We start from the raw sequence: 14003 nt of genomic DNA on the forward strand, positions 1-14003 counted from the left end.
TAACGATCATGTATGTTAACATCGAGTGCCATTTAATCTTGTAATAACAAAATATTGCATGATCAATGTGTAAAACGAAATATGTATTGCAGATTGTTGAATAATAATGAGAGATTACAAAATATGAAAAGTTTTAACGGAAAACGTTGCTAAGAGAACTATGACACAACAGAAACACAACATTAAAATGTAACACACACAGAAACGAACTATAATATAACAATGGCCATTTTCCTGACTTGGTACATTTCAGTTTCGGACAATTGAGGATATAAAAAAAAGTATATTCTGCCTAATATCTCGAATTATCCCAGAAATTGACAATGCATGCAGAGGAAAAACCTACGATAAAAGCAAGCGATGATTTCAATTTTCTCTCTATATATATATATATATATATATTTGATCGTTATAACGCTATCCTATAGGGAAAAACGCAAACAATTGCAGAATAATAAACCTTTTATCAACTATATGTTAAATTGTTTTGACGTATTTCTGCTCTGACACTTATTGTAGATAAAGACAACAGTAGCATACCGCTGTTCAATAGTCATAATTCGATTGAGCAAAAAGCGGTGAGGGTAAACAGCAAAAATAATGAAAAACTGAACTCCGAGGAACATTTGTGTTTCCGAAGTAACGCTGAATTTCCATAGAGAACCAACCTAATCATACTATTTTTGAAGACCTGAAATTGGTCGCTTCAGATTTATTTTACTTTCTTGTCAACAAATTGTATTCCCAACTTGTAAGGTATAGAAATCAAAGTAAACAAATATGGAAAAGTATCAAAGTGTATTGTTGTACGTCTATGTAATTGGAATTTAGACGTTTCACATTGTTCAAAGTTTCGTGTTTTCTCTCAAATCTGATTTCGTTGTGGTATTTTCATTGTTATCGGTAGCTTTATTTGAGTTGATAACATAAACTGCATCTGCCAAATCATAAAGCATATTCTCTTTTGGAAAGTTTTCAAAGAAGTCAGCTGCTCTTAGTGTTTCTGTGATTTTTGAAGAACACTTTACAATGTATATCTCTATATCAACGGCTTTGTACTCCTTCATGATCTGAGTAAGAATATTTATTCCAGATAAATCTACATTACTGATCATTTGAAAATCAAGAATGATGTGACGGATATTTTGTTCAAGTTTCTGCCCTTTCTCAGATACATCCTGATTTTCAACTTTTACTATTTCATCTTTTTCTTTCCTGTTCTTAAGCTTAATGGCGTCTGCAACTTGGCTATATAATATTTTTCTAAAAGTTTCTGCATTCGCGAAATGCAGTGGTGCTTGATATTGGAAAATTTTGATAGAACTGATTTCGATAACGTGAACATGGTTTTTCGAATCTACAAATATGTCTTCTCGGTCAGAGTAACCGATAACTTTGCCAGATGCCATCTGATTTTGAATCACAATGGATAATATTGAGAAGCCTATGCCAGCCATAAGTCCATAGTCCAAATCGACCAGTACTGATACAGAAAAAGTAATCAGCCAAATTATACAATCAAACTTGTTTATTCGCCAAAGCCTTGGTATATCTCCAAATTGCATCAATAGGTTCTTCATAGCCACAATTATCATAGCTGCCAAGATTGCAACAGGAAGTGATTCGAAAAGAGTTCCTATCCACAAAATAATTAGCAGTATAATGAGTCCAGTTGGTATGGCATTCAGTGTTGATTTCGCGCCCAAATTGCTTAGAACCATTGTTCTAGGGGGTGCTGTTGCTTGGGGAAAACAAGAGAAAAACGAAGAGCCTATGTTACTAATGCCATATGCAATCAATTCCTGGTTATCATCAATTGATATTCCATGCTTTTTGGCAGTTAGTTTTGCTAATGATATAGTCATCGCTAGAGATAATATTGCCATTACAACACAGTCCATTATCATTGTAGATGCAGTGTGTAATGCCGGAACTTTAGGCATTGGAAATCCTGAAGGAATATCTCCTACAATTTTTACATCGAAATTGTTTTCGAATTTACCGAAATATGAAACGATAGTCCCTATAATGACAACGATAAAATCAATAGGAATTGGTATTTTCATGCGATCTTTATATTTTTCGTTAATCAGAATTTTTACAATGAGTAATATAATAATTGTAATAACTGCAATCACAAGTTCCGAAATAACGGCTAATTCTATATTTGAGAAAAGCTCAATGTACATCTTTACTAACTTTCCTGCTCCAGAGTGAGGTGACACGACGATGCCAAGCATTTTAGGAACTTGGCTTGAAGCTATATGTATTGCTGCTGCCGTTGTAAAACCGCCGATAAAACTAACCGACATGTATCGTGTCAGAAATCCAAGACGACAAATACCAAGTCCAGCTAAAATTAATCCTGTAAGTAAGGACGCTGTCATGGCGGCTCCAACTTTGATGTCCTCCAAGTTGTTTTGTAAATAACGAGAAGAACTGTTTCCCGTAGACTCATCTGAATGATTAATCGTTGATATTAAATGCAGTGTGTTGCTACCTAAATAACGATCAGCCTCGCGTTTGACAACAGTCTGTGTCAAAAGAGCCATGACCGCATTAGATCCGAAAGAAACGTGTGGAGACGTCCCAAAAAACATATATATCAAAACAGGAAAGAAAGTTGTGTACAAGCCATTGATTGGTTGGAGTCCCGCTAATATTCCAAACCCAAGCCCCTGTGGAAGGTGTAAGAATGTTGCTGTTAGACCGCTAAGGAAATCACCTAGAATGTTTGGCGTTTTGTATTTCTCAATGAATTTAATTATAGGTAGCAGTGTTGTCAATACTTTCCAAACGCGTGTTCTAGAGCAAAAGCAGTTGTCCTTGATCTTTCCGATTTTCGAACGTCTCTTGACAGGTACCTTATAATACACGCTATCAAGTGCTTCGGATGAGTACCATCTTCTTTGCGTTGATATCAAGTCTTTAGCCTTTAGTTTCACTTCCATTGTTGAGTTTATCTGAAAAAAATAACAATTGGTTATTGTCATATTGGTAACTAGATCATGTTATAAAAAATGGTAAACAACACGTTTAATAATTTTCTTGCGTCCGAAGCCCTTTTCTGGATTAACCTTCATTAGGAACGCTCAAAGCCAAAATTTGAAATCCGAAGATGTATAAGTACCGAAACTGTTGAAGAGTTATGTCACAAATACCTAAAATAAATAGTCAAATTCATCTAAAGCCAACTTTGCTTGAGGGAGTTACATTACTACTATCGGTCTCCCCTGCTATATACATTTCATTTGATATTACCAGGTAAATACTAGCGGAAAAAAACTATGTATTTTCCAATGTTTTATGGCAAACATTTTCAACAGTAGGCTAGTCAATTCGAGGCAAATTGTTTTGTGAACACTTTTTTTACTACCATTATGTATATAAGAATTATAGAAGATGCTTGGTATTCGTCAATAAAGCAACCCAACGAAAAAAATAATAATGTAAGCTGGCAAGGACTCTGAAAATAAACATTGTAAAATCATACGTTTGACTACATCCACAAGTATTTATAGTAAGGAAGCATTTTTACTTCAAATAATTATTTGTGAGGACTTCGAGCGCATCCTATGTAGAGTCTTATGCAGACGAAATGAGCGTCTTGTGTAACTCATTTGGTTTCTGGTATATATAATTAGTTTTCACAACTACTGTGACAATGCCAGAGTTGAAATACGTTTCGTCCTCGAGGGTGAAACAGCCTAGTACTCAGCACTTCTTTTATAATATGATATATAAGCAAATCCGTTATATCCTGTAAAAATTTGAATAAGACAATCGCGAAACACGAAGATACCCACTGTATTAATTGTCTTTGTTGTATGTGGAATAACGTGTTGGACTTTTGGGTTTTAAATGCTCTTCAACACCTTATTTGATTTTCCAACTGTTTGCATTAGAACGCCACTGGTGAGTCTTATGTAGACAAAACAGGCATCTGGCGTACAAAATAATAAGTTAATTCTAAACGCTTTGATGAGTTTGTTTTAATGCACCCTACAGACTTCAACCATATACTAGTATCTATATAATATATCAAGTTCTATCTGAATAGTCCCGTATTTACTAAAGCTAAGAATACATTTGATAGAAACAATCAACAGTCTGTCATTTAAATTGCGCAATTCTCCAAAAAATAATATCTATAAAGATATAAGATAGTTACATAACTACTTTCAGTAGCCAAAGAATATAAACATAACTAGTTTTGTTATTCCGAGATGCATGATAAACAAAACAATTTAAGTCTAGTAAAGTTCTATGATATTTTTATTACTACAATTATTATTAGTTACTGTAACAATAGAGCATTAACGTTAAATAATTCGGTGACTGACAAAAAGTAACGACGCACTTGGTACATGTTTATACAAATTTACAAACATGAATTATATCTTTCTATCGAGCATGTTAAACATAACCTAACACATTTGTCATTAGATTGGATTATTTCTTTTTTTTAAACTATGCACGTTTGCATGTTATTTCATTGAACATACAGGTACATTTAACATACGATTACGAAGAAATGAAAGACAATTTTCAACATAGGAAATACATTTATTTGACTGTATATTTGTATCTCCGAATCATCAATTGGAGATAAAATAGGGATTGCAAATTTAAGACGAATTTAAACGTGCGCAGAATATAAATTCAGAAATAAATATATTTTAAAATAAAAGACCAAACAACTTAAACTAGTGTCTGATGAGTCGACATTTTCTGTAAATGAATTACGAGTCTTCTTCAAATTGTAAAATAAACACAAAATCTAATGCTTCGAATAAATAGAATGAAATTCAAAACAGTGTGGCTGTGGCCATTGATTGACACATTAAATTCATCCATTGACTGGGACAATTTACGTAAACGTTTGTCTGTAGCGACCACTGTTCACAACGTACCTACGATAGACATTTAAACTGTGGGGTCACCAAAGGTTTCTTAACGCCTTTAATTATAAAATAATTCGAAAAATTAATCAGGAATAACCTTTATGTTTTGATTTATATAATTGATATAAATCAAAACATCGTGTTATTTCTGATTAATTTTTTGAATTACTTTATTAAGGTGTCGAGAACCTTTGGTGACCCCATAGTTTAAGTGTCTTTAAAAAGTACATAGTAAACAGTGGTCGTTACATACAAACGTTCACCCAAATTGTCTCAGTCAATGGATGCATTTAATGTGTCAATCAATGGCCACAGCCGCACTGTTTTGAATTTCATTGTAATTATGAATATGAAAAGGATGATACACATGTAATTTGTGTGTAGCTTTCACTGTGCCAGACGTTATGGTAACCCTAAACATAGTTTGTGTGTGATGCAAGGAAGGATAACAAGGATACTCACAGACAATTGGGCTAAACGTTTGATATAGAGGCTGTTCATATAGTTAAGCATGTCTATTGAATTGTAACGAACAAGTGTAATCAATTTATTTTTTCTTTATGGAAGCAATAACGTATGTAGGAATATCTAACTTGAAGTTTACATTTTCTTAATAGATTACTGCTTAATATACAGCGGGAATATATATCATTCATATTCAGGACAGTACATCCAGCTTTGTTCTGTAAGTAAGTTTGCCAGAAGACATGTCACCCTACATGGATACATACTGCATGTTTCTATATGAGAGGTAGTAAGCCAAAGAAGCAAACACTAATTTGATTAATGTTTCTGGTTGGCCAGGTAGGACTTTCGATAGCAGAAGTAAGTACGCTATGTACAGCGTGGCGACATAGATAGAATATATTGTCATGAGTTTTAAAAAAAAAGTCGTCAAAAGTACTAAAGTTCTGGCATAAATATGGTTTTAATTATTGAAAAAATACAAATTTCGAAAACTAAACCGTTTTTACAAAAGTGTATTTTAAGAAAATTGAAAATATTGTAAAAATGATAAACATACCTTCAGTTATACATTTGTATACTACAAACATAGATGAGAAATAAATGTTTTAATTAAATGTTTTCACAGATAGACATAATACATATGTCATACTATTTATTTTTGTAATTAATTTTGCATGTAAAATTATATAAAACCACGTGAGAAAACAAACTAATGTGTCCCTTCAGGTACAGAAAGGTAAGAAAATACAAGTTTCACAATAAACTATTCTTATCATATAAAACAAAAATACTTCAACCTATAGCCGATAGCCCAAAAAGACTGGTGGACACAGAATTTATTCATATAACATGTATTTCTTATGATCATTACAAAATATAACTCATAATTTCATAATTTATGTACATGAAAATCAGATATAATTGTATAATCATGTGTGTTCTAGATATATGTTGCTCTGTCAGTCCCGCCGGCCAGGAAAACCATCACAAAATTGTTAACTCGGTCAAACTATATTTAAAATGCAGTCAAATGACTACATTTCAAATATTGTGGAAAATGTCGGAAACCCGGGTCAAGAACCCAATGCTCGAAAAATTGTCTCGAGAAAAATTAATCAATTGTGTTTGTATTAGAATACATGAAGTTAGTGTACAGGCAAATTAATAGCAATTTAGTTTATTTCACTGTTGTCCAGTCTGATATTTGGCTAGAAGTAACCAACAATGAAAACTATTCCTGCTTAGTCTAAATATCACTTGAAATTAGCTGCATATAAATGTAACAAATACCAGTATCGACAAGACCTCAAAAAGATGCTAATACATTGGCCTGTGAGCCTGAAATAGTTATATATATAGATAAATATAACTAATAATTACAATTAAGTGTTCGACTTCATATCTTAAATACTAAATGAACAAATATTATAAGATGGCTTTTCAGGGGAAATAGTTATCAAAGGTACCAGGATTATATTTTAGTACGTCAGACGCGCGTTTCGTCTACATAAGACTCATTAGTGACGCTCAGATCAAAATAGTTTAAAAGCCAAACAAGTAAAGTTGAAGAGCATTGAGGACCCAAAATTCCAAAAAGTTGTGCCAAATACTGCTAAGGTAATCTATGCCTGGGATAAGGAAATCCTTAGTTTTTCGAAAAATTCTAAGTTTTGTAAACAGGAAATTTATAAAAAAAAATGACCACAGGATAAAACTTTACTTATGTCAAGTATTTTTTTTATTTGAAACCAAGATAAATTCTGCACAATTTTGTGAAACGTGCAAATTTAACAAAGACCAAAGCTCCGTGTTGAAGGTTGTACCTTCAACTATAATTGTTTACTTTTATAAATTGTTACTTGGATGGAGAGTTGTCTCATTGGCACTAATATCACATCTTACTACAATGTATATCTATCTTAGGGTTAAACCAATGGTGGTATTACAGAATTATCTTTTTAAAATCGGATATAACCGTAGATAAAGATAACTAGTATGAATAACGTAAATTGTACGCCTCCTACCATTTCATGATATATATTTTTATCGGCAATTAGAACATTTTCCCTTTGATCTTACTGCCTAATATTTTCAATATCATGGACAGGACTTGATACTCGAAAATATTAGGCATTCTAATGCAACAACGTTTTTAACGTTCATTTTGATTGGATAACGTCACTTTCTTACATGGCATCAATTGACAATTGATGCTATGGGACGTACGCGCAAGCGCAGACGGCATATGACAGATTTTAAATACATGTTTTAACGTTGTTTTCTGTCAGTTTCATTAGAATGGAGATAACAATATTGTATTTTAAGCTCCGACGGCATCAATTGGGGATTTGATTGTCGCAAATACCCGTTTACTGTCTCCGCTAACGCGTCGCCAGTAAACTTAATTTGCGACCATCAAAACCCCAATTGATGCCGTCGGAGCTTAAAATACTATACAGTTATCTCCTAAATGACGTCATGTAGCAGTGCAGTAACGTCACATGTTCTTGTTCATCCGCTTCAATTTATCAATGAAATGCACGCGACCTCATTCATACAATCGAACATCGAACCCAACGTTTTGTACGCGTAAAAGTAGTTTTACTTGTTATTTCAATTAACCTCATATTCTTTACAAAAAAACCAAGAGTTACGACAGATTGCCGATAAAAAGAATAATGGCATTTTATTTTTTGATACTGACTTCATCAGCTCGAATAACAGCTCGCCCTTGCGGGCTCGCTTGATATTCTTGCTGATAAAGTCAGTATCAAAAACAAAATTGCAATTATTCTATAAATACTCATTATAAGAATATTGTACGACTCGTACTATTTCATGATATAAATCCATTCCTCTTACAATAAACAAATTAAGCGATTCCTACTATTTCATGATAAACATTCATACTCACAATAAGAAACTTGTACAATTCGTACTATTTCATGATATACATCAACACTCACAAAAAGCAACTTTAACGATTCGTATTTCATGATATACTTTCATAATCAAAATAAAAATCTTTTATCATTGCTACCAATTCTAATATTGATTTATACTTACAATTAATAAGAAACTTACACTATTCCTATCATATCAGGATACAATACATTCTTACTCACAAGAAAAAACTTGTAAATTCTACCATATCATTATATTCATTAATACTCACAATTAGAAAATTGTACGATTGCTCATTGTTGAAGGCCGTACGGTGATCTATAATTGTTAATTTCTGTGTCATTTGGTTTCGTGTGAAGAGTTTTGTCATTGGCAAATCTTCTGTTTTTATATTCACAACAAGAAACTTGTACAAATCCTATTTCTCAAGATATACATTCATACTCACAATAAGATAGTTGTGCAATTCCTACAATGTCTCAATAAACATTCATACTCACAATAAAAAAAAGTTTGATTCCTACCATTTCATGATATACATTCATCTTAGCAATAAGAAACTGGTGCAATTCCTACCGTTTCATGATATACATGTATACTCACAATTAGAAACTTGTGAAATTCCTACTATTTCATGATTTACATTCATACTCACAATAAAAAAAAACAAACGATTCCTACCATTTAATAATATTGTTGTGGCAGCTCAGATCTTAAACACTTCATCTAAACTTTAAAAATTTAGGAAAGTCTGCACATCACTGCACATCACAAATATTATACATGAAATGCATAAAAATGAAGCCGTGCATGAATTATAAACATTGCACTGATGTTGAAACAAATTCTTCAATAAAAACAATAAAGAAATCGCTTTCATATAATAAAAATATGAATTGCATCGTACAAAACTTTTGGTGAAATGTATAGATGAGCACGGGTGGGGGGAATAAGATTAGTCTTTTGTATAAAACCACTCCTGCATGTCTTACAAGTATAAACTTTTAAAATTACTACTTTTACTGTGTTAGTTATAAGAAAGTAACAATTTTGAAAAGCAACAGCTTATACTTGTTACACATTGCAGCCGGATCATCGAAGCGTTAACTTCAAAACATGACATTGACGGACTAGAGTATTCAACCTAAACTTTATTATAGCGACAGGCTGCTGTAAACTACCAGCAGTTAACCATGTCTTACCAGATTGATATTTCAAATAATATGCAGTATTATCAACATTTTCTAACCAACTCTTCGACTTATTTGCCTTTTGTTTAGTACCTGTTGTTATTGTGCTGTTTAACTGCTGTACAATGTATATATGTATGTGTGTGAGTAATTGTTACAATATTACTTTGAACTGCTTTTCCCATATATCATTCAAAATTACAACCATCGCGTACGTTTTAATCACACAAAACCTAGTCCATAATCACGACCTGTTTAATTTTGATCTTATTAGCTTTCTCATAGGAATGAATCGAAGCAACAACAATCGAAATAGCTTACTGATATTACTAGTATTCGGACTAGTAGAAAATACCTTAAAAGTACTGTCCAAACATTAAATGAACGTGGAATTCTCCAAGCAATGGTTCAGAATTATACTTAACAAATGTTTTATGATATGACTTCCTCTGGTCTGGTAACATTCTGTAGGAGTATTTAAAAAATTATTCGTTCCATTTCCATCTCCAAATCGAAACTATACATATGTATATACAATACTTAGAACATGATTTACTGTTGTCAGTTAATAAAAACATTGATTTGCCTTTTCTCAACTGGTTGATCTTTTAACGGTGAGTATACAAGGGTGTGTCTGATTTCACTTACCTCCACAAACTTCCCATACTCACAATTCCATTCATTTTGCTCCCAGACAAAAATCGGTCAGAGAAGATTGTCCATCATATCCCTTATTTGCTCACATTGTTCTTCCAGTTCCCGCCTCCTCTGACACTTGTTCATGTCCATTCAACAGACAACTGACATTATGAATAAACCAACTGTTTTCAACTCTTCCTATTATATTTCTTTGCACACAAAAAAATTAAATCATCCATTGGTCAGTTCATATCTCAGTTTCAACAACTATCGGTGATATATATTTAGTTATTTTCTAAAAGCAAATCAATGTAAGTACCTAGTATGAGGACAATAAAGCATTTAATCAATCAACCAACCAACCAACCAACCAACCAATCAAAATTAGTATCGATGAATGAACGTGAAATTCGTCAAACTTGATAATTTGCTAAATCTATATCAATAAACAAACAAGCTAAAACACTTACAAACCATCAAAATCAATCAATTAACCAATCTAAGGAGAACATGCCCTTTGATGCAAACACTTTGTCAATCAAACAACCGACACTACATGTAGTATACCGACCAACCCAAAAAACTGTGTTATTGAAGAAACGCTGAAAGGGCCTGCAATGACAACTGTGTAATGTTTCAATTAACCGGAAATAATTGCCGTATACTGAATAGTAATGAAGCGTATTGTCATTTTTCTCTGAATATCAATGTTTACGTAATTTAACGCAATCTTTCGCAAACCTTTTATCAATTCACAATTGTATGAAAATTGTTTTTGCGCATCTCCACTTCGCTACATGTACTTTCCGTAGCGAAATTTTAAAACCATGTCCTTTCCATCGAAAAAAAAACGGAAAATGTGTCAAAGGGACCACAACCCGACCAAAGAGAAAACAGCCAAGTCATTATCGTGAAGATACATACATTGTGTATAATTGCGACATTAATTATCCTTTATCCCTACGTATCTTTATGCCAACGACTTGGCTTTGTGTTAAAATTGTGTCACAACATCAAAATTTTGGCAGACGGACATGTGTGTACACATGCTAATGGCGTTATTTATAAAAACACAACTTCTCACATTATATAAACACGATAAATGTAAATTCGATATAGTCTTTGATCATAAAATATATAAAACTTTGTGAATAATCATAATGCTTGTGTTATAACGCAAAGGTTTCAGATATAAATGGGTACAAATAAATATAGAACTGGGCATGCACAAAATAAACATAATTATATTGGACTATATATAGTGTCGGTTGTTTGATTGACAAAGTGTTTGCATCAAAGGGCATGTTCTCCTTAGATTGGTTAATTGATTGATTTTGATGGTTTGTAAGTGTTTTAGCTTGTTTGTTTATTGATATAGATTTAGCATATTATCAATATATGAATATTTCGGCAAGTTTTATTCGTACTGAAAGCCATGCATAATTCTTTTTATATTAATAATAGAAGTTTATAGATTTGAATTTAAGAGCACAGTTTTGTGATTTTCTGTAGAATTATGCAACAATTTGAATTTAAGTGCATGCAGTTTAAAGATTATTTTCATAATTCTGCAATGATTAAATTGTATTCCATAGTTTTACAAATTCGTAACTGGGATAATTCTGCGATGATTCAAATTCAAGTGCAAAGTGACGCAATAATTTGCATATAATTCTGCAAGTTCCAAATGTTTTTTTTTTTATATCTTGTGCACAATTTTTCAAAACTAACTTTATTTAGTTCAAAACCCATTGTGCTACGTTCTGTATGTCATTTCGTAGATGTCTATGTTTTTCTTCATTTTTTCTTCTTCTCTTTTTTAATCAGTTGCATAGTTTTGCCAGTTTCTTTGATTATGTGAACAATGTTTGATATTAGTCTACTGATATCTTGTGTATTGTGCACAGTTCTCATTTCATTCTGGTGCACAGTTTACAGTTTTGTATGGTTGTTTTTTTGTGAATTACTACATGCATATTAATTTTCCTTAGAAACTTAGAAGGACTGATCAATTTGATAGTGGACATTTTCCTACCATTTCTGTTTTTAAGTATACGAAGAGGATTATTTTGTTAGCAGCGTACTGACGAGTCGAGCACTTTTCAACAGAATTTTATAATTTGTTGTTTTGTTACATCACTCTTTCGAATTTTAGATGGATGATTATGTGTCAACAATTATATCAAACCCTGCATTCCTCATAAAACTATCCCATTCCAGAAACCTGTAACAGTTATTCTTAAATAGTTTTCAATGTCTGTCACGTGTCGTTTTGGTCATTGCTGTAGAACAAATCGGTCCATTCGTTTTCTCTTTTGTATTGTTTACTTAAATCAAGGATTTGTTACAGTCTTATATATACTATACAAAACCTTGCTTAAATGTTGTCTTACCGGTTTATAAAGATTTATAAACTGTGTTGCGTTCGAAGCGCTTTTCTGGATAAACGTTCATCCGGAAAGCTGATACATTTTTTTTTATGTTAGCCAAGGGCAAGCACATAGATTCGGATTTAGGTTTTGTTCATTGTTGAAAGACGCACAATGTACGATAATTGTTCCGCTTTTTGTACTCAGTTTGGTTTTGGCCTTTGTCACATTGCATACATGATTGTCTGTTATACATTTTACTGCTATTTTTCGATGTTATCGACGTGTATTTTTCCGCCTAGCAAATTTGAGCTATAAATTGTGTTAAAATGCCATGATAAAAAAATAACTGTTTCTGTAGGAAAAAAAATATTCTTACAAAATAATTCAGCATCAAAGTTTTCCTGACATCTTTTTTGACAGCTTCAACTTATGTTGGTTTTTTTCATGTGAGACAAAATTTTAAAAATGTCGTGTTTTTACTTTGAACTGCTTATCCCATATATCATTCAAAATTACAACCATCGCGAACGTTTTAATCACACAAAACCTAGTCCATAATCAAGACCTGTTGAAGGTTTTTTAATTTTAATCTTATTAGCTTTCTCATAGGAATGAATCGAAGCAACAACAATCGAAATAGCTTACTGATATTACTAGTATTCGGACTAGTAGAAAATACCTTAAAATTACTGTCCAAACATTAAATGAACGTGGCATTCTCCAAGCAATGGTTCAGAATTACACTTAACAAATGTTTTATGATATGACTTCCTCTGGTTTGGTAACATTCTGTAGGAGTATTTTAAAAATTATTCGTTCCATTTCCATCTCCAAATCGAAACTATACATATGTATATACAATACTTAGAACATGATTTACTGTTGTCAGTTAATAAAAACATTGATTTGCCTTTTCTCAACTGGTTGATCTTTTAACGGTGAGTATACAAGGGTGTGTCTGATTTCACTTACCTCCACAAATTTCCCATACTCACAATTCCATTCATTTTGCTCCCAGACAAAAATCGGTCAGAGAAGATTGTCCATCATATCCCTTATTTGCTCACATTGTTCTTCCAGTTTCCGCCTCCTCTGACACTTGTTCATGTCCATTCAACAGACAACTGACATTATGAATAAACCAACTGTTTTCCACTCTTCCTATTATAATTCTTTGCACACAAAAAAATTAAATCATCCATTGGTCGGTTCATATCTCAGTTTCAACACCTATCGGTAATATATATTTAGTTATTTTCTAAAAGCAAATCAATGTAAGTACCTAGTATGAGGACAATAAAGTATTTAATCAATCAACCAACCAACCAACCAACCAACCAATCAAAATTAGCATCGATGAATGAACGTGAAATTCGTCAAACTTGATAATTTGCTAAATCTATATCAATAAACAAACAAGCTAAAACCCTTACAAACCATCAAAATCAATCAATTAACCAATCTAAGGAGAACATGCCCTTTGATGCAAACACTTTGTCAATCAAACAACCGACACTAAATGTAGT

General features: G+C 32.4%; 1 protein-coding gene across 1 annotated transcript; it reads right to left on the reverse strand.

The window, feature by feature from the left end:
* Positions 1 to 151: 151 nt before the first annotated feature.
* LOC143082534 (sulfate transporter-like) lies at positions 152 to 2961 on the reverse strand. The gene has a single exon (XM_076258251.1). It carries the CDS (start codon positions 2949 to 2951, stop codon positions 846 to 848), a length of 2106 nt encoding a protein of 701 aa, XP_076114366.1. The 5' UTR covers positions 2952 to 2961; the 3' UTR covers positions 152 to 845.
* Positions 2962 to 14003: the final 11042 nt, after the last annotated feature.

This window comes from Mytilus galloprovincialis, chromosome 7 (assembly GCF_965363235.1).
Source record: "Mytilus galloprovincialis chromosome 7, xbMytGall1.hap1.1, whole genome shotgun sequence".
Lineage (NCBI taxonomy): Eukaryota > Metazoa > Mollusca > Bivalvia > Mytilida > Mytilidae > Mytilus > Mytilus galloprovincialis.